We start from the raw sequence: 21,980 nt of genomic DNA on the forward strand, positions 1-21,980 counted from the left end.
GTAAAACTTTTCAAAACAGATGGGTCGGTAACATCAAGATTCCAGCAGTTATAGGGTTGTTCAGATGATCCCAATAGCTATTTTCTAATACTAATACCAATCCTGACATTAATTTGCTAATATTAGGTGACTTCTTTCACCTTATCAGCTGTCAAAAACCCAAGATTAGGCCAACTAAAAGTAAAATTGTTTCAATGTGCAGACATCTTGGTGCATTACCAGCTACATGTAATATTAGCTAAATAACAAATTGATAACTTTTTTTTAGAATGATAACAATGGAGGTCCTGGGCAAGTGAATTTAAAAATGTCTGAGTTTGTTGCATATTTTTTGAACTATATTCGTGAAGAATCTTCATGCCACTTCACATGTGACCTTCCTGTCATATCGCCCAAGAAAATAAAGAAGAAGAAATTCAGGCCACCCAAATATCATTCTCCACCATCTGTCAACAGTAATAACTCAACAAAAGCAGTGCAAGGGGGAGTTTATTCTCTACTCCTCCATCAGGAAAAGTGAACAATATTACACTAAGTCCAGTTGAAGGAAGGCAGACAAAGTGCATTAAGGGAACACCAAAAAAGTCATCTCCTTTAACCAATTGGAACTCAAGTGGGAATGAAAAAAGTAAAGTATTACATGTGACATCAACACCAGTGAAATTTAATTTGGATGAAGATTTCCCATCCATCAACTCACAGAATTTATCTGGAAGGTAAGAAAATATTCTTTGCTGAGCTTAGTCTATGTTATATATCCAAACTTTTACTGCAAAATTTGCATTTGATAAAGTTCAACTTGATGCAACTTGACACACATCTGACTGGCGTAAGTTTGGTGGTACCACACTTATAACAACTTTTTTTAGTTTTAAATAAACATGAAGGAGTCTTGACTGCATTCACATAAGAACTTCTCTATTTTCTAGGAAAAGTTCAACACCATCCCAACGGATCACACCAACTCGGCGTATTACACCAACACCAGCTAATGCCAGAAGAGATTCATCAAATCTTACCAACAGTTTCACATTTGAAACTTCCTTTGGATCCGAGCACTCATCTTCTACAGAGAAATTCAAACATGGATATAAACATAATAGTGGTTCAGCTAGTCCTAAAAATACCCGCAAAACCAAGGTGAAGTTAAAGCTAGAAGACTTCATGCAGCAAGGATGCGGAAATAGAACATCAGCTTGCCAAAATGATGAAATCAATCATAATCTTTCCTGTTCTCAATACAACAGTAAAGATGAATGGGGTGATTCTCAAGATATGGAGAGAAATTCAAGCTATACTGACACCTCAATAGATTTAAATTCAAGTACAGATTCTGTATTGGCAAAAAGAGAATTTGTTACAGGATACGATGTTCTTGAACGTTTAGCTGATGTTCATTCATTTTGTATTCTAGGTCAGAACACAATGTTTGTAATTTTTGTTGCCAGCGCTTTGCTGTATTTGGCCTCATTCTAAGACAAAATATTCCAGTTTTTAGACCCAAAACCTAATAACCTCATAATCTAATAGCATGCAGGTAGTTGTAAAGCCTGGCTCTCTGTTCAACTTAAAAATGGTTAAAACACATGAAACTAAACTAACTTGTGTCTCCTAGATCTAAGTGTCCTTTGCAGCACAAGTTTACAATGTAATATTTGTGTTTTTAGAGAATCTGGTGCCAAACATTGTAGTTGAGATGTGTTTCATACTTCAACTTTTAACAGTGAAAGGAGAAAATGTTCAAGAAAATGGTATTCCACTGTTTTGAGAATTACTTTCTGCCATTTTATCATTCAAAATCTTCTTTCTTAAATCTTTACAGACCACGTTACGTCGGGGTATCTTAAGAGCGTCCATAACTGTGTTTTTTACGCCGTTCGTGTGCTTGAAAACTTGCTAGGGTACACAAAATATAATTCTACTAGGAGTTCTTTATAGTTATAGCGAATATAAATTTATAGTGAATATATTCTTTCAAATTATTCTTTATTTTCATTTTAGAATTATCAAACTTCTCGACAAAGGAACTTTACGATTGCTCTTGGACAACACGAGGGTATGAAAGACCTCGGAAATTTCATTCCTAGATCAAGAAGATTCTCTCAATCAACGAATGATATTTTTATGTTCTTGTTTTTAGATTACGGAATTTTCAAGAAATTTTAACGAAGAGTTAAAGATACTCTATCCAACAGTATTGATGAGTAATGTAATAAAACCATTAACCGATTTTATGTGAAAGGAATCCGAAATTCATATATTTCAATTGACTCTGTGTATGTTTCCCCAGGTACCTTATTCATTGTTGAAATCACCGTTGAACAGCGTTCCATTTCAAGCAAGCATCGACAATCGTAACAATTTCTCGTCGGATTTAGCCTTCCACTGTTTCAAAAGACAAAGGTAACAGATTCAAACGAGATTTGATTGGTTGTAACAGTTTAGATGCCTTTATGATCATGTTTTTTCTCCAACAACAACAGGGACACGTTTTATGAAATAGTCCGGGAATGGGAAGAGCATTGTGGTAAACCAGGCTGGTCTTTGGAAGAAAAATTAGGAGATAAAATACGGTAAAATTCTGTTTAAATAGAATAAAGTTCACAATCAGCTTACGTTGGTAATTTCTTTACCAAATCCTTTGCTTGAGAAACATCGAAATTAGTGTGTCTTGCTATTTTATTTCATTTATACTGTAGCTATGTTGTTAATCAGAAGCCTGGATCATCAAACTATGTTCATTTTGCAAGACTATTCCAAACACAGTTAATACAGATGTGTTGCTACGAGAACACTCTGCCGAACTTTAGCGAGGGAGCATCGCCAGAATTCGTTGGAAATCTTTTCAAATCAAATCCGGAGAAATTTTTCAGGTGAACACAAAGAGCAGATATAGCCATCCATGGACCTTCAAGAATGCATCTTAAACCTTTTTTGCCTTTCAGACTTCAGCAACGACTAGTTGCTCCCCAGTCAACAACAGCGGGGCCATGCCCTTCTCCTGGTTTTACGGAAACTGAAGAATTTTTTCGTGAATTCATTGTTGCTGCGATGAGGTACTTTGGCTGCATGCTTCTAATCTGTAGATCACGCCATTATGTCGTGTATGAGATTATCTCATGCATTGGCTATTGTTGTTATGTCCACATCCTATATATTTTTCCATATAGCCCTTCGTTCAACAGATATTTAATCGACAGTCTTATCGTCAAGATTAACGAGGTTGGTTCTATTTACTGGCTAAATGTTGGTACTACCGTACCAGAATCATGGTGTACCGTTGCCCCTATCCCTCGTCTTAGTAAAATTCGATTCAATTTAGTTAAACAACGTGGGGTTAGAAGAACTTGAGGATTCAATTGAAGATGATATGGTAAAAGATGACGAAAGCTGCAAACTTCAAGTGAAGTTCGCATCATGTTTGATCACGCTAAGAACTCTGGGAAAATTTCTGGGTTTTCTCGTGTTTTCTCCTTATCACAACAGTTCAGGTTTACCAACAGCGGTGATGGAAACGGTAATAAAAGCCAGAAATCAGGTTAGGGTCTGTGTTATATGAAATATTTCATGTGAACTGATGTTAACTGTTAACCTGTTAACTTATCGTTTGTAAAAACCAGATTTCACAGCAGATAGACCTAATGTGTTACTTGAAAAAAGCGCGTGATGAACAGAGACTGGTGATGACATTACCCTGCTGAGTATGATGGATAGTGTTTCTCCGTTTCTGGATTACTACAGCAAAGTTTTTGATTTCCTACATCATATTTACAGGTATTTTGCCGCTACTTTCTAAGCCCTATCTTAGGATACAGTTCTACCATTCATGCAAAATTTGCGAAGATGCAATTTTTACTCATTTTTGGCACCTAGTGTATATCATCTCAACCTTCTTCCCTCGTCTTCTCTGCACTATCCACCACCTCACATCTTCTTTAGATCTTTCCATTTCATGATATCTCTGACCAGCTCTGTTTCGTCTCTTCCCTTTACGTGTCGATATAATTTCAGCTATTTCTCTCTCTTGCTTAGACACTGCAATGTCCACCACCGTTTATTCCCCGAGCTCATACCATACCGTAATTTTCTTTACAGAAATATGTTGTCTCAAAATTCCTCTCCCAATATGAATCGCAATAGCTTAATGTTGAGCGTGGCTTTAGGTTGGTTGTTTGAGGTAGCTACAGCTGTACTGCGTATATTTAATTTCCTAAATTTATTATTTTCATCCTCATTAACAGTTCACGTAATTTGTTTTACTAATTCCCCATGGACATAATGATTTCAGCCAGAATATTATGATTTTTAGATTCCTGTTATTCCAGAAACGATGTTCACGAATTTTTCCGAGAGGATGTCCTGTGATTCTGAATTGAGAAATTCGACCTCGGCATTGGTAAATTCTGATCTATAAAAACTTCTTCTCATTATAGAACTAAAATCTATCATAATTTCCATCTAGGATAAGATGAACTTGGTTGACCAACATCTTTTATATACATGCTGTCCCTACCGTTGTGAACTATCAATCTAAGCCTGCTTTTTTCGTACAAAATATGTCTTTCTCGTATCGGCCTGCAGTATGTTATATTATGGAATTGTTTAATATATTAATTTATTTGACAGGTGAACTTCGTTCAATTCTGGCTCAAGCAGTCGTCGGAAAGGCAAAACGAGGTACATGTTTTCGAAACGCACGCACGTTCGTTAAATACAAAATATAAATGCTTTCGGGCAATTCATTGATCCGAGAAACTTTGTTGAGTAATAATGGACGAATATTTTCTTAGGCTATATGAAGAAGATCAAACCAGTTTGCGCCGATGATGTGGAAGCTTTGCCATCGTCACGTCCCGTGTTACAGGTACTCTCGCGTTTCAGGAGTTTTTCCTGCATGCTTTCTTCTGTAAAAGGGCGTAACTTTTTCAAAGAGGTGAAGAAACATTTTAAAACGCGTCTTTTATAATTCGCGTAGACAAAACTTGAAGATAACTTCTTTCGAAATCAACCTGAATTTCTGAGAAAAGATGCTGACTTCGTTGCAAAAAGGTAATTATGAAACTATACATACTATGTAAGACTCTTCATGCTGTACCACAAGTCTCCTTTCCAAATCATAGTGACCACTGAATCTATTTTTCTATGCTTTCACATGCAGACTGTATCAAAATATAGTGAATATAATCAAGAACGATGTAATCCCTTCTGAAATCGAACGGGCAAAACAAAAGTTAGTTACTGAGACAACATTTAATGTGAAGTAAGCTCTTTGTTTATATGTTTTAATTTCATTTGTCCACTTTATCTTAATTGAGAATACCAAACGTAACTTTATCGTTTCAAATCGTCCAGTCTGAAACACAGACCCCTCTGAAGTGCAATTAACATGAAAAATACCCTCGTTGATCGCGCTTAAGCCTGTAGGGTACAGACAGAAAGACATTTCTTGTATCAAGAAACAAATATTTGTATTGACGTTGCCCCAGTGCCAAACTTCAAGAATATATATAGTCCATGCTTAAACCATGTAAATTTTTTCATTTCTATAGTAATTGGCAGGAGGTGAATAAGGACGAATTTAAGGTATATCTGGGTATCATCCTCATACAATTGACTATATGAATATAAACTAGAGGGAGAAACGGCATTCCCGGAAGATGTGTCAGTGTGTCTCATATTACTCTTCTTACTATTAACCTAAGGAAAAACAGAAAATATTGGTGATGAAATTATGCAACAAAACAGCTGATGGAGTTTTGGAGAAAATATCATCTGAAGTGAACGAGTATGCTCTCATAGTCTCACAGTCAGTAGTTTAATCATTTCAATTTAACAAATTTCTCTTGATGGTCTTAGGGAGTGTAAATCGCGATGTTTTGTTGCTGTTCAAAGCCTAAGCCCCCACAATATGAATGAAATAGTAAGTTATTAATAATATCGTATTGTAGAGGCCTGGGGCCGGTTGTATCAAGCCCGTTTAGCTTAAACGGTGCATGGATAAGCTCAAAATAGAAAGCAAGTCTATCTTTTTACTCAGCAAGCAAACTAAATGTTTTTAACCTTAATACAACGATACTGTTTACAGCTACATATTCAGTGCATAATATTCAAGTTGCCCAAGTTGACTTATTCAAGAGAGACGTAAGAGTGTTATTTAATTTTGACTTATACACCGTTTAAGCTAAACGGGCTTGATACAACCGGCCCCTGATTTTTGTCTACTAACTCTACTTACAATATTTTTTAGTGGTTGGGCGCATGCGTTAACTATATGTATTTTTTATTCATCAAAGGTTATAAAGACCACATCAGGAATCGTTCATCAATCGACCATGAACAAACTGAAGGAATGGTCACATCAAAATATCTCATGTAAGTTGAAACATTAAAAAAAATTTGTAGTACATGTCTGGTTTCAGGAGTTAAAAAAAGAGGGCAAAAAACTTGCGGTCGATTTGTCCTCGACATCTTGTTATGCATGCATGCATACGTTCATATTTTTCTTCCATTTTTAGCAATTATCGAAAAACTTGTTCGCCGAGATATGGATAAAACGATAACAAGAAAGCAAAGTATCCCTGAAAATATTTACAGGGCACACGCACAAGATTGTGATCATCCTTTTAACTGGTTTTATCAACAACTGCTTGACAAGGAATGTGAAGTGTAGTATAAGGAAGCGGCTTCTGCGTGAGACCAGCAATGCAGGCGGTGCGTGAAGTATGACGTCACTAATTCTTAATTATTATAATTTATTACCAACTTTTTAGTTATTTATTTTTCCACGTGGAGAAGGAGGTTGCGCCCGCGATAACCTGGCATGTTTTAAAATGCGGACTATACTGGACTGGACCGGAAAAGCGCGAACTTGTAAATCACGGACTTTTAAATGACGGACTCAGTCCGTTATATAAAACGCGGACTTGTAAAGTGCGGACTTGTAAATAACGGACTAATAATAATATTTTCCTCAGATCTCTCCACTAATTTTCCCTTTCGAAGGAAAATTCCCAAAATTTACAAGTCCGCGTTTTATATCACGAACTCCGTGGTTCCGTGGTTCCGTGGTTTACAAGTCCGTGATTTACAAATCCAGTCTAGTCCGTATTTTACAACATGCCCGATAACCTATATATTTAAAAATTTCAATACATTTTTTATAAATGACCACTATATATAACGTTAAATTAGTGGATTTTCCAGTGGTGAAACATGTAGCCGAGTGGTCAAGTCGCTCGTGCGTGTGTCCCGCTTCCAATACGAGCTGGTGCTATTTTGTTTTCTGAATTTTTTCTTTTTTGCAAACTCCGAAACAGAACTACTGACAACACCTTCAGGTTAGTTTCTTCGGTTATTCGAGGGTCTTGTTTATTAGTTCGATGTTCTTTTTTATTTTTTTCTCTATCTTCTTTTTCAAAGAAAAAAACACTGTTATTAAACATGTATCAAAACCGACTTATTTTTTGAGAAAAAATGTTCGGCTAATAACCACAGACAGCCCGGTCAATGGTTATACTATCTTATGTGTGACGTAACCGCATTGACCGGGGCTGTCCACTGTGACTGCCTATATATGTTATATCACAGTGTTATATTAAACCACCTTAAAAATATTTTCAGCTTATAACCACCACCGTAGACGTGCATTTGCCAGAATGAAATAAGTTTCACACCATGTAAAAGCCTAGAAATAGAGATATAACATTAAGGTTGATAAAATCGATTCGATAGCCTGAATCGAAGAATTCATCGAAGAATGTAATTCTACTTAGTTTCGAACCATTTCGAGGTATTTGGAACTAATTTTCGAAAGCTCAAAAAATTGTATGATTTCATGTATTCAAATGTATCCAGCTTATCCGAGATCATGACGTCATAAAGCGTCTCGACAAAACTAAATTATCATGTGCCTGGTGTTATTTCTCTTTATTCTTCCAACTAATAGTATAAAGGGTGAAAAATTTAAATTCTAATATGCAGTTGGGAAAAAATAAACGTGTTTTCACATAAATATAATAAAATTACTTGATATTTTCGAGTGTCGAAGTCATATGCAATGAAGGAAATGATAATTTAGTTTTGTCGAAGATCTGGCTTCTGATTGATTGATTTTTATACCCAGATCAGCTGGATTGTTTTCATCAAAGAATGTAATTCTACTTAGTTTTGTACCATTTCGAGGTATTTGGAACTAATTTTCGAAAGTTCAAAAAGTGACGAAAACCGATTTTTCTGAAATCTTGAAATTCATTAAAGTATGATTTTACGTGTTCAAAGATATGATTCGGACTAAAAGATGTAATTCTACTTACTTTTGAACCTTTTGAAGGTATTTGGGACTAAATTTCGAAAGTTCAAAAAATTGACAAAAATCATGATTTTTCCCTTGGTCGCACGTTACCGATTTTTCTGAAATTTTAAAATTCATCAGTTTTTACCGTGTGCAAGTTTCAAATCTTCTGTGCAAGTTATATTTTATTGAGCACACTTAGGGCATTACATTTTTAGGATGAAAGGTGCGAAATGTCTTGATAACTGGCCATGGATTTTCAAAGATTTTCGGAACTATGGTTACGCTACAATGTTCAATGAAGACGAGGTTGACCTCGGTGCATTTATTTATCGTCTTATGGGGTTTTGTGATCCACCAATTGATCATTATCTCTTGCCATATTGATATACCAGCTATTCACAATGCTAGTCTAGAAATGGTACGAAGTATGTTTCAAGCTTATCCCAAAACACCCAAATGAGATGACATTCTTTTCCGATATTTGTCATAGTCGGCTGAATGACTTGTCTTTAATGGAGAATGGACTTACTCGGGTTTTTTAAATTGATGAAAGAACGACATTACCTTGATAACACAATCTTGGTGACCTTTGGGGATCATGGTATTCGCTTTGGTTCAGTACGAACAACTGTTATTGGGAAAATGGAGGAACGCCTACCTTTTCTTTCTATTACGGTTCCTGATTGGTTTGAGAAAGATTATCCAGAATTTGTAAGAATATTCGTGGAAATCTAGATGTATTAACATCACCACTAGATGTCCTGTATTTATACTTAATACGCTGAAAATGCCTTCAAATATTTATTCATCTTCGCCAATTAATGAATATACTGACATGTACATAAATACATATACTAGATATAGTTATGGAAACACACGCATACATCTAAACAGAATTGGCTAGGTGCACGCTACAGCTTTAGCCAATTACAGCGGCCCTATGTATAATGATAAACACACAAACTAAAAACCAAATTAAACGGATGCAATACATCAAACAAAATGATGACATAAATACTACTACTTTTGACCAGTTCATTACATGATGTTTACTCAATCTAGTTAACAAAAGTTGAGATAAATTCCTTTTTGAGCGTTGTTACAGAATGGCACCCGCTTAAACAGGCCTTAATAACAACACGATAATTCACATGACAGTTTACGACACTTATTACAGCACAAACATATATAGATTTCCATGTTCTTGGGTCTTCAACGTCATATACAGTTGCCACAGCTACTTCATAATATTGGAAAAGTCCACTTTTGAATCGACTTAGGCTGATTTCATTGCCTGTTAAATCGCTTGGTAGGACATTCCATAAACGAGTTGATCTATTTAAGTAAGACTTCTGGAATGTGGTGGTTTTGCATCGTGTTGTTCTAAATGAGAAGTTTAGTTGTTAGGATTTGTTGATCTCGTTTCTCTTTTGTTGTGGATGGGTGGTAATGGCAACAACCGATTCAAATATTTACTATAACTAATCTCTTTGCTTTTTTAGCATATTTAGTATGTTTTTGGAACTTTGAAAAAATCGTCAATTTTGGCCAAAATGGTAAAGGTACGCCTTATAATTGTGGCCAAAATTGACGACTTTTAAAAATTTTCTGAAAATGTGTTAACATTGCTTAAAATAGCTTCAAATATTTACCAAGACTAATCTCTTTGCTCACTTCGCTTTTTCAGCATATTTGGTATGTTTTTGGAACATTGAAAAAATCGTCAATTTTGGTCAAAATTGTAAATTAACCTTACCATTTTGGCCAAAATTGACGACTTCTGAAAATTTTTTAAAAATGTGTTAACATGCTTAAAATAGCTTCAAATATTTACTAGGACTAATCTCTTTGCTCTTTTAGCATATTTGGTATGCTTTTGGAAAATTGAAAAAATCGTCAATTTTGACAAAAACGGTAAAGGGCACACCTTACAATTGTGGCCAAAATTGATAACTTTTGAACATTTTCTGAAAAATGTATTAACATTGCTTAAAATAGCTTCAAATATTTATCAAGACTAATCTCTTTGCTCACTTCGCTTTTTCAGCATATTTGGTATGTTTTTGGAACATTGAAAAAATCGTCAATTTCGGCCAAAATGGTAAAGTTAATTTATAATTTTGACCAAAATTGACGACTTTTAAAAATTTTCTGAAAATCTGTTGATGCCAACTTTTATTAAATTTCTTTTGAGAAGACACGTGTTTTTAATAGTTCCTCCTCGGATTGAGAGACCAACGTCTAGCCAGACACAGTAGCCCAAGACAAAATACTTTCGCGTCAAAAAAAAATCAAAAAAATTTTTTTCACTCTCGAGAAAATCACCCCGTGAAAAAAAAATTTAGGGTAAGTAAACATGAGCCTAACCACTCGGATTAGGGAATAATATATATTGTTAGGTTGGTAAAAACGTACGATCTGGTGGCCGAGTGGTTAAGGCTACGGCCTACCAGGTTGTAAGCGTAGGTTCGAATCCTGCATGGGATAGGTTCAATTTTTCTACCTGAAATTGCTACTTAATTTAAAATTCGTCGAAAAGGATTTAGTCAAATAAAGATAACAGCTTTCGACCAATGATGTGGTGGTCTAGTGGTTAAGGCGTTCGTCTCTCAATCCGAGGCCGACGTTTCAACTCCTGGCAATGCAAAAAAATTAGCCTGAAGAATTTCGGTGTGATTTGGAAACTTAAAAGCAGTTAAAAGACTCCTCGGACTTTCGGAAAGACTGTTTATTAAAGAAATTAATTATTTTTTGAAATTCTCTGATTTTTTTTTTGACGCGGAAGTATTGTGTCTCGGGCAACTGCGTCAAGCCAGACACAGTAGCCCAAGACATACACAGTAGCCCAAGACATACATAATTAATTTTTTTCACTTTTTTGAAATTCTCTCTGATTTTTATTTTTGAAGCGGAAATATTTTGTCTTGGGCCACTGTGTCTGTCTTGGGTGACTGTGTCCTGGCTTGAAATAAAAAAACTGAAAAAAAATTCTTGCGTTCAAAAGTACTTGAAAATTGAAAAAAAGCGGAAGTCAATAAATTTTAAAAACATGTGTCTTCTAAAAAAAAACTAAAAGTGGGAAAAAAAATTTCTTAAAATTTCTCGTCTTAAAAAACTCATGTTTACTTACCTTAATTTTTCTCACGAAAATTTGATAAGGTGATTTTATCGAGAGTGAAAAAATTAATTAAAATAATTTTTTTCACTTTTTTGAAATTCTCTCTGATTTTTTTCGGAGGTATTTTGTCTTGGGCTAGTGCGTCAACCCAGACACAGTAGCCCAAGACAAAATACTTCCGCGTCAAAAAAAACAGAGAGAATTTCATTAATTTTTTTCACTCTCGAGAAAAGCACCCTGTCAAATTTTCGTGAAAAAAATTAAGGTAAGTAAACATGAGTTTTTTAAAAGCGGAAAATTTTTAAAATTTTTCCGACTTTTAGTTTTCAGTCTCTTTAGAAGACACATGTTTTTAAAAATGTATTGACTTGCGCTTTTTTTTCAATTTTCAAGTACTTTTGAACCCGAGAATTTTTTTTCAGTTTTTTTTTTCAAACTTTTTTCAATTTACAGTCTTTTAACTGCTTTAAGGTTTCCAAATCACACCGAAATTTTTCAGGCTAAATTTTTTGCATTGCCAGGAGTTGAAACGTCGGCCTCGGATTGAGAGACGAACGACTTAACCACTAGACCACCACATCATTTGTCGAAAGTTATTTTTCTTTATTTGACTAAATCCTTTTCGACAAATTTTTAATTAAGTGGTAATATCGGCTGGAAAAATCGCACTTTTCCCTTGCAAGACTCGACCTACGCTTACAACCTGGTAGGCCGTAGCCTTAACCACTCGGCCACCGGATCGTATGTTGTTACCAACCTTACAATATATATATTATTCCGGTGGCCGAGTGGTTAAGGCTCATGTTTACTTACCTTAATTTTTTTTTCACGAAAATTTGACAGGGTGATTTTCTCGAGATTGAAAAATTTAATTTTAAAAATTTAATTGTAAAAGTAAACATGAGTTTTTTAAATTCGAACCTACGCTTGTTCCAAAAAGCAACCCATGCATATATGCTCAAAAACCAAAGAGGTCAGTCTTGAAGCCATTTTTAGCATATTAAGACATTTTTGTGAAAGTTTTCGGCAATTTCGGCTAAAATGGTAAAAGGTACCCTTACATTACCTTATCTAACCTTAACCCTATTTATACGCACATGTGCGCACCCTATAAATATTTGTTCGTCATTCCTAAACAAATTATTCCATTCGCTTGCCCTTTTATGACTTTTTAATATTTTTCCTCTACCATCACAACTGTGAAAGTTCAAAGTTATCCAGGCGTTTGACGACATTTGTCAAACAAGGTGTCGAACCGAAATGGGGAAAATGGGGGTTGATGATTTATGAAAAAGAAATATAGTAGTATTTATGGACATCAGAGGTATGCCATAACATTAAACTATGTCGTTTGAATCTAAAAAACAAAAAATAACACATCCAAAATGTTTTTGTGTCTTCATAGAAAAGAACCAAAATCATAGAATATTTAGGGATTTTTGCCATTTTTCGATAGGTGGTCGTATCGAATGGGGCCAAAACGCAGCATTTTGGATGTGAATTCAACTTTTTTTGTTATTTTTAGGTTAAAGAGAGATAAAACTTCCTAAAAATATAACTAAAAGGATAATTTCAGGTAATCGACAGAATTTCTGAGGGGTGTGCCATATCAACATCAAAAAACCCCGATACAAATAGGGTTAACTTATGGTAAAAGATACCCTTACCATTTTGGCCAAAATGAACGAATTTTTCAATTTTCCAAAAACCAACCAAATATCAAAATATGCTCAAAAACGAAAGAAATTTGTAGCCATTTCGCAGAACTTTTGTGGAAATATTTGAAGCCAGGATCATCCTAACGGTTCCGAGACTCTACAATACGAAGACCCCTAACATTAACTTCCTTTATGATTTAATTAATGAATGCATTAAACATCTTAAACTAGTGTTTATGTCAAAATTTTAATTTTATCAAACTTTAAAAAAAAAAGTATATTTAAAAAATCACCAATATAGATGTCAAAATCTTTCAAACATTTTAAGAATTTTGAAAATTTTAAAAATTCTAAAAAGCACCAATACAGCTATATGTCAAATATTTTGAACATAGCTAGGTATGTGTCAAAATCGTCAAAAATTTTGGAATAACAAAACACTGGTATATATGTAGAAATTGTAGAAACACTGGTTTGTATGTAGAAATTGTGTCAGAATCTTTAAAATTTTAAACAGGTTGATTTTCTCGAAACTGAAAGAGTTGTAAATTTTTTGAAATTCTCTTAAATTTTTTTGGCGTTGACAAATGGAATCTATTTGTTTTGGTCTACTGTGTCGCGGCAAATAAAAATAGTATACACGTCAAAAATAATATACATGTCAAAAATTTAAAAAAAATTAAAAGTATTAAAAATTTAAAACACCTTGGGATCTGTCAAAATTGTTAGAAAACACTAGTACATATTGTCAAAAATCCCAAAGTTTTAAAATTACTTTGGTATTTGTCAAAATTTTCCCAAATTTTAAACATTTAATATATGTCAAAAATACAGAACACAGAGCTCGTCATGACAAGGTATCTTTTAGATATGAAGCTAATGAAGGGAAGCAATAAATCACAATTTTTCCTTTCGTCCCCCGTTACCGATATTTCTGAAATTTTGAAATTCTTCAAAGTATGTATTTATGTGTTCAAATGTATTGTTTTCATCGAAGAATGTAATTCTACTTAGTTTTCAACCATTTCGAGGCATTTAGAACCGAATTTTTAAATTTCAAAAAATTGACAAAAATCACGATTTTTCCCTTGGTCCCCCCGTTACGATTTTTCTGAAAGTTTTGAAATTCATCAAAGTATGTATTTATGTGTTCAAATGTACTGTTTTCATCAAAGAACGCAATTCTGCTTAGTTTTCAACCATTTCGAGGCATTTGGAACCGAATTTTTAAATTTCAAAAAATTGACGAAAATCACAATTTTTCCTTTGGTCCCGCGTTACCGATTTTTTTGAAATTTTGAAAATCATCAAAGTATGTATTTATGTGTTCAAATGTACTGTTTTTATCAAAGAATGTAATTCGACTTAGTTTTCAACCTTTTCGAGGCATTTGGAACCGATTTTTAAATTTCAAAAAATTGATGAAAATCATAATTTTTCCTTTGGTCCCCCGTTACTGATTTATCTGAAATTTTGAAATTCATCAAAGTATGTATTTATGTGTTCAAATGTACTGTTTTCATCAAAGAACGCAATTCTGCTTAGTTTTCAACCATTTCGAGGCATTTGGAACCGAATTTTTAAATTTCAAAAAATTGACGAAAATCACAATTTTTCCTTTGGTCCCGCGTTACCGATTTTTTTGAAATTTTGAAAATAATTAAACTACAATTTTAATTGCAGGGGGATCGAAGGTGAACGTCCCCCTTTTTCTCATACAAAAAATCATTAAATAAATTTTTCTTGGTCCACCACTTTTAAACAGACTCTGTAGTCCCTAAGAATTGTACTAATACAGTAATAATAACAAAACAATCAGGGTACAAATTATGTTTGCAGATATTTTTAGCAGTTATCTTTCTGAAATAAACTTAAATAATCTTAATATTTAATCTTAATATTTATAATTGCGGACATTTGATAAAATATGCCAGTTCACCGTTCACGACAAAATAAAACCTTTTCTAATTAACAATTAGTAGTTTATGTTCCAACTTCAACATACATGCAATATATACTATTATCACCATAGCAGAAACATGTTTTAGCCTGTAAACAAAAGTCGATTAAAATTTATCTCGCTTTAACTCAAATTTCATTGTATGCCGTTTTACAACCGTAAATTTAATTCCAAGACAGTTCCAATTTCGCCTGAAAATTTAACCACAATTTGTCAAAAACTGTCAGGTGTAACACCACTCCATTGAACTAGATATTCGATCCGGCCGTTTCTTGCAAATCTTCGACCAAGTAGCTTACAATTCTCGCCACAAGCCAGCCGACCATTGGTTCCCGCGTACGACGTTACACCATTGGATAGACGCTCAACGTAATTTACAAAACGTTTTTCTATTGGTTCATTCAGAGATGATGAATCCGCTGAGTCACGTGATCGCGGCCGTTTATCACCAGGCATTTGACAAAGGTCGGAGTAACGCTCACAGACCGATAAGGCATCCGGGCTTTCGCTCGCCCGAGAACTGCACTCCGGCATTAAGTATTTAAACATGGAGAGAGATGGAAAGAGAGGAACTTGTTCACTAGTCGAGGACTCTGATGTGCCAATCTCACTTCCATGATTCATCTTTAAATGGTTTAGAAATGAAAATTTTGAAACCGAACTGTTCGTGAATTAGGTCGCTAAATCTCGCAAATTTTAAAGTGAATGTTTTGACGGAAGTACAGTTATATGCCCAAAGAGGCGGATTGTCCTTGTTAGTGCAGTCCTGAGGACTGTTAGTGATAGTGGTGTTAACATAACTGGTGTTTTTGTGTTTCGATCCCCTAGGCCTAGCGTACCCAATGGCGTCAGGAGATAACTCTCGTGTGCAGGTACCTTTATAGAAGCTTTAGTCATTCGTGCCTCGTAAAGTAAATATTAAACATGTTTGATCAGTAATTGATCAATAACAGTCTCGCGTGCCAAAAATCTTTGTGCGGCGAATGAAAGCTGACGATCTGCTTAGTGGATTGTCCTCAGTCACAGTGCACAGGCAAATGCAACAGCAGATGTAGCTTTCGGTGTTCGCACATGGCAAGATTTTGGCTGGCGAGAATTATCAAACAGGTATTTTCCGTATGTGGCACGAATGGCAAAAATCGCCATTTAGCACGAGTGACATTTCGTTATTTTGAGCCCTGCTGACATAGCTTTAGTACACTGTGCTAGTATGTGTGCCATGTTGAAACGTCAGTAAACACCACAAACAACAGTCAACATCTACAATCATATCGAAAAATAGCGATAAATCGAAGAAATGCTTTGCTGCGTTGGTTGTGGAAATTTAAAAACACATGGAGTAGTTAAAAATGATCGATATATTCGCCTGTTGTAACTGCATGAACTTTTTTCTGTGCGGGTAGACACGATCACGAAGCTACGATCGATGGCAGTTGTTTTTTTACGAAAAATAATGCTTTAGAAAATATTATCAAATGATAAAGTACCTCATTCGACGTTGATGAATTGTCTTCAATATCGTCGTCGTCTTGTAAATAATTTCCGTTACTAGAAATAACAAAAATGGCGAATGACGTGAATGAATTGGTTCATCACCCGCTTAAAAAATATGCAAAACGTTATAACGTCTTAACCCAGGGGCTTTCGCCTGGAAAGTTAGTTTAGAAATATTATAAAAGCACATGCATTGGAAAAATCTGGGAGAAAAACGAGTCACGTTAGGCGTTATAGGTGCAAAAATGTAGCAATGTTTTTTTAACACGTACCAATCAGGGACCTCCGAAGTCGTTCCACCACTCTCGTCCTCCCTCAACTTTGCTTCATGAAGTAAACTCGCTTTCGTTGGGAAGGGAGCACAACGAATAAATAATGACCAAGTCACAATACCACTGCCACCGCTTTGACAACGAAATCTACACAACACATATTGCATGAGAAACATCACATAACCCTGTATGGACCAACACAATAGATCGCCACAAACGCACGATAAAACAATGGAATTTTTATGCTGAAAATATCAGAGGTAATTAATTGCAATTGCATAGCAATAGACTGCAGCAAACTTTCTCTACCAAATAAGAAATCCACAATGTCTCACTTGCGTTTCTGTTTTTTCATAACTTCAACGAGTTTTTCCATTCGTTCTCTTTCTGGGGTGTAATACAACTAGATTGAAATAATTTCCAAAATTATGCCGATTTTATGGTTATGATCTGGTTATAATAAGATTGGTATGAACCTGAGAAAGTGGATAACTGATGCAGACCTTTCTAATAGTTAGTACAGATCAGATCGTGAAAAATAGTTTAGCTACGCCTCAAGAGCGATGAAATTTCAGGCACTTAGGAGGATAATGATTAAGTTAAAATGAAGATTAATTGTAAAGAAATATCGAGTAGACGTTTTATACTTTCTTCATTTCTTGATGGAAAAAATAACATATCTCTCTGCATCGCTTACCATATATGATCGAACGACCCTGGGAAGCAGGACCGTCATTGGAAGCTTCATTTGGGGGGGGGTTTGCATATTCATATTAATGTTCAAATAAGGGTGAAAACAATAGCCATGGAAAGAAATCAGTCGGAGTCGTCGGACATAAGACGAATATATGAATATGTACATACCCCAGATCTAGCTTCTAGCGACGGCACTGCTAGGGAGGAACATAGATATAAATCTTTCATAAAGGCTAATAAAGTATTTATACTTACATTGCCACATTGCAATGCATCCCAGTTGTCACGTAAAAAGCATTCAACGTCGTTGTTTTTGAAGCCTCTTTTGTGGTACTTCAAGGAAAGATTATATAATACCAATGCAGCAATATCAGTCCTGGAAAAAGAAACATACTATGAATAACTATTGCTTTCTAGGAAGCGACCATTTCATATAGTCACTTGCGTTTTGCCTCAGGAAGGGAAAGAGGATTTTATTTTGGTTGACAAGTACACAATCATACTAAATTGCTAACATATAGATTCATCTTGTATCAGTGAAACTGCACTGATATCAGGGTTCCCACTCAACCAAGAAACGTTGATGCAAAGCTCTCAAATCAGGATTTACAGTATTCTTACCATTTTAGTTGAATACGTTTAAGATATTCTTCACCATTATTACATACAGCACACAAAAAATAATAAAACCTAAATAAAAAAAGTAAATAAGAACAAAAATCGTACTACAGCAAGTAACTGCCTTTACAGACACGAGGATATGCGGATAAGACCTAATCACTACAGGGTGTGTCAACGAGGTTCCATTTATTAACTAGCCAGTTTATTTCAGTTTGTGGTAATTGCAAAGACAATGTTTTAACAAATTTTGCAGGTTCAGATCAAATAAGCTGGAGCTTCATCTAGTAAGCTTTAAATTTGTATATAAATTTCTGTTTGAGTAATTTCCATCTATTTGTCTATTGACAATATTATAGACATAAAATAAAATTCTTTATTGATTAAATATCTAAAAAAGAGGGAGAAGATTTGTGTAATGACTGTACCTATCACCCAATAAAAGAGGAAAGTCCAGGCACTGTAGGCATGCTAAAATAAAAGAGTGACCATATGTCAAAACACAAAACAAACGAAAAAAAAAGTGAGCCACACTCAAGGAATATATATGGAGAGCCTTTATCTGCAGCAATATTAGGTAACTGATATTCATGTTAGTGTTTATGATACCTTCATGGAACCACTGGTTACACTTCTGGCATTCCAACATCTTGTAATACCACCTAATAGATTGTTTTCAAAATATAACCTGTCATATATATGATAACAGTGATGAGTAATTATAAGGGCTGAGCAACCCATGGTCATTACCAATCAACAGTGCAATTGTGACCAAACACAGCAAAAGGCTCATTAATACATATGGCATGTATGATTGCATGTTGCTGGAGAAGTGGCAAATTTGCCTGGTGGGTGTTGGGCACTTAAGGTTCACTAGCACATACCCACAAAGAAATTTTACCACATCCATCTAGTTCTTTAATAGGCAGAGATTTATTTCACTGCCAAGTTTTTTGTCCCCATTTATCATGGTAACAAATTACCATATATCATTAACATATAGCACCATCAAAGTCAAACAAAAAAGCTTCTTACTAGGTTAAAGAGCATTAGTATTATACTCCATTAATGTCAAGAAACTTCTCTTGATTAGTAAAATCATCTGAATCTTAACAGGTCAGACATGAGTATTTTCTTAATTTTGCCAAAAAATAAATCACTTACAATCCTGGACCTGCACAATAGCAATATACTTCATCAGTATTACATTTATGATGAGCATCCCATTGTAAAGTATTCAACTGAATAATAGAAGAAGCATAAAAGCATCAATATATATGACAGACAATATATATAGTACCGGTATTTAAAGATATAATTTCATTTCAGGGGGAATTATTGTTGCCTCTTTGCATACCGGTATATATATATATATATATATATATATATATATATATATATATATATATATATATATAATGGTTCCATGCATATAACCATGCATTGAGCCCACTGATTTAGAAATTGCCTATGTTTGTAATTTTTAGAAGAATGATGACAAGTAGCATGCAGTATTAATATCTAATTTTACAGTAAATAACAGACTCACATTATATGGTAAGATAGATTTCATGGCAAGTAAAGCATCAGCTATAAATATAAATATCATAAAGCATGGTTGAAATTGATGCAATAGAAAAATTCAGTCTTATTTGCATTATAAATGATAATAATGTTGACATGATTATTTAATTTGGAATCACTTTCGTATATTTTTCAGCTTATTATTTTGTATTTGCATAACAATTACCATAAACTCCACACTTTAAAGCACCACCAGCCTAAACAAAAAATATCAACACCATAATGTTGCATCTCTCATTCAACCATTTTACCTCATTTCTATCCTGAGCAGTACCACCATTATCATAATTAATGCTATACTACAAGACACTATTATCCAATCATCCTTAAGGGCTGTTTTCCACTAGGCAGAATTTTGCACATGGAGCAATATTTTTCATTGTCAGAGTGCCTTCATGCAGAAAAACATGTGAGAAATGCTTTTGTCAGAGTGCTTTCATGTGAGAAAAACAAAGAAAAATTAGAGCATATACCTTGACAGCTTTAGAAAATACACAGAATCTGCATAGCCATTCTGATTCCACACTTTGCTTATCAATGACTGGTGTATGGCATGTTTGGTGATATCCTGAACATTGATTAAATTAATAATAAAGAACTCTGTGCTTTCTATACCCGAATAGATTCAGTTGAAAAATACAATCTTTTTTATAGGAATAATGGTAGGAAAACTGGTTAGTATGCAATATTAGTTTATGTGGATAATCATAGGCAACCAACCCAGGAAACGATGTTAATTTGTAAGGTTAATTACATTATTGTATTTTAGGTATAATACATCTGATTAATCATATGACATAACCTAGCTCATGAAGCAACATTGTTTGCAGAACTGACTATGGCATAATGATTCATTGAATTACCATGAAAACAGTTGTCACATAGAACAATGCAATTTTGATCAGTAGATTCATTTGTTTCACATATAGAACATGTAAACGTATCTTTGCTCTTTGCAACTCCAAAACAAAAGAGAAATAGCGTTAGACTCACAGTTAAAGAAAGGTAAAATTTCTTATCTGCAAGATGAAAAATTAATGATACATACCTGTTCTAATGTGCTTGAACAAAACCCAATAAACTGAATCATCTTCATAAGTAACTTGACATTTTGATTTTTCTGTATTAATCTATAGAAAAGGTTTCAGTAAAAAATATACACAGTTTCAGTGAAAAATATGTAATATATTCCTACATGACTAGAGTCAAACAACCAAAGTGAAAATGTTATTTGTCTTCTAAACAAGAAACAAAAGCAGATAAACTGGTTAACCAAGAAAACGTACCAAATACAATTAGGCGAATAATTTGCAATCATATCAATATAGGGTCCTCTTAAGTAGGCGTATAGGATCCCTTTTGAAATCAATCTTTGTTTGGATTTGAATGCTTTTTACTATCACAAGATCTTATTTTTTCCAATTTTACACACCTGTGATATTACAAATTTGAATATAAACTGCAACAAAGCTTAATTAATAATTCTAAGGGGTACTTCCATGGGACACAAATTTAATATGCATAATGTAGCCCATCTCCACTATTAAAACAGTAAAGTTACAGTAAAGTAAGTATAATAAATAAATATTAAAATAACTTCTGCGGAGGAAAGAGTATGTATGAGTACCCCCCATAATTGACCCGTAGGTTTTGCTGATCGTAGTATCACATGTTTTCACCGTTATTGTTATAAATATATTAGCCTGTCTCTTTTTGTTTTGTGAAGAATGATCTGTGACTGCACCAAAGTAATATCACTAATAACAATTTTCGCAAACAACTATAAATCTTACCATAGTTAATCTTACCGTTTTAACAACAGCTAAATAGAACAGACCATCTTGCCAGCAAGCTAAAACTTCATCCCCAACTGCAAACGGCAGTTTCGACGGTTCGTTATCGGGATATTTACATAAATCGTCACTCTTTTCAATTTTGACTCGAGGCGAAGACTTTCTCCTTTTTCTCGATCTCATGTTCTAACCTATCTTTTAACAAAAATGAAACGCATAAACTGCAGTATATCTATGAGACTATGACTGCAGTAAAATTCGAAAGCCAAAGATAAAATCAACAGCAATATTTAAAACTTTACCTCGCGCCAGATCCCGCCACCTAAAAACGCACACCACGTGCTAATTAGAACCCAGAAGTTAAACAAATTCACTGTGGTGACCGCTGCACGAAATTTCCTATCAATCCCATGCATAGGGCAAAAAGTTGCCCATTTAGAAAAGGCAAACCATTTAGGAAAGGCAAACTATTTAGGAAAGGCAAATTGAATTCA

General features: G+C 34.4%; 3 protein-coding genes and 1 long non-coding RNA gene across 5 annotated transcripts; 3 read left to right on the top strand and 1 right to left on the bottom strand.

Moving 5' to 3' along the window:
- The first annotated feature begins 3,347 nt into the window (after nucleotides 1–3,347).
- LOC114530293 lies at nucleotides 3,348–3,652 on the top strand. The gene is made up of 2 exons (XR_003687752.1): nucleotides 3,348–3,538; nucleotides 3,621–3,652. It is a non-coding gene; the product is annotated as an uncharacterized LOC114530293 (long non-coding RNA).
- A 51-nt stretch (nucleotides 3,653–3,703) lies between these two features.
- Nucleotides 3,704–4,534, top strand: LOC114530205 (codanin-1-like). The gene is made up of 4 exons (XM_028551784.1): nucleotides 3,704–3,774; nucleotides 4,096–4,177; nucleotides 4,310–4,396; nucleotides 4,463–4,534. The coding sequence occupies exons 1-4, from the start codon at nucleotides 3,704–3,706 to the stop codon at nucleotides 4,532–4,534; spliced, it is 312 nt and encodes a 103-aa protein (XP_028407585.1).
- Nucleotides 4,535–4,631: 97 nt separating this feature from the next.
- Nucleotides 4,632–7,228, top strand: LOC114530305 (codanin-1-like). Its single transcript, XM_028551914.1, has 9 exons — nucleotides 4,632–4,677; nucleotides 4,791–4,864; nucleotides 4,976–5,049; nucleotides 5,159–5,260; nucleotides 5,550–5,583; nucleotides 5,703–5,785; nucleotides 5,857–5,920; nucleotides 6,294–6,372; nucleotides 6,516–7,228. The coding sequence occupies exons 2-9, from the start codon at nucleotides 4,796–4,798 to the stop codon at nucleotides 6,668–6,670; spliced, it is 660 nt and encodes a 219-aa protein (XP_028407715.1). The 5' UTR covers nucleotides 4,632–4,677; nucleotides 4,791–4,795; the 3' UTR covers nucleotides 6,671–7,228.
- Nucleotides 7,229–9,487: 2,259 nt separating this feature from the next.
- LOC114530343 (metal-response element-binding transcription factor 2-like) lies at nucleotides 9,488–21,804 on the bottom strand. 2 transcript variants are annotated; one of them, XM_028551955.1, is made up of 16 exons: nucleotides 21,789–21,804; nucleotides 21,502–21,681; nucleotides 20,742–20,823; nucleotides 20,557–20,652; nucleotides 20,167–20,261; nucleotides 19,860–19,890; nucleotides 19,659–19,699; nucleotides 19,274–19,350; nucleotides 18,719–18,771; nucleotides 18,538–18,580; nucleotides 18,113–18,181; nucleotides 17,747–17,867; nucleotides 17,131–17,198; nucleotides 16,796–16,942; nucleotides 16,517–16,577; nucleotides 14,572–15,653 (listed from the first exon to the last, which is right to left on the bottom strand). In XM_028551955.1, the coding sequence occupies exons 2-16, from the start codon at nucleotides 21,667–21,669 to the stop codon at nucleotides 15,243–15,245; spliced, it is 1,563 nt and encodes a 520-aa protein (XP_028407756.1). In that variant the 5' UTR covers nucleotides 21,670–21,681; nucleotides 21,789–21,804; the 3' UTR covers nucleotides 14,572–15,242. The 2 variants fall into 2 exon arrangements, with proteins under 2 accessions (XP_028407757.1, XP_028407756.1); XM_028551956.1 differs by lacking the exons at nucleotides 14,572–15,653; nucleotides 21,789–21,804 and adding an exon at nucleotides 9,488–9,676 and having other exon boundaries at nucleotides 21,502–21,758.
- Nucleotides 21,805–21,980: the final 176 nt, after the last annotated feature.

This window comes from Dendronephthya gigantea, unplaced genomic scaffold, assembly GCF_004324835.1.
Source record: "Dendronephthya gigantea isolate DGI-Jeju-01 unplaced genomic scaffold, DenGig_1.0 000061F, whole genome shotgun sequence".
Lineage (NCBI taxonomy): Eukaryota > Metazoa > Cnidaria > Anthozoa > Malacalcyonacea > Nephtheidae > Dendronephthya > Dendronephthya gigantea.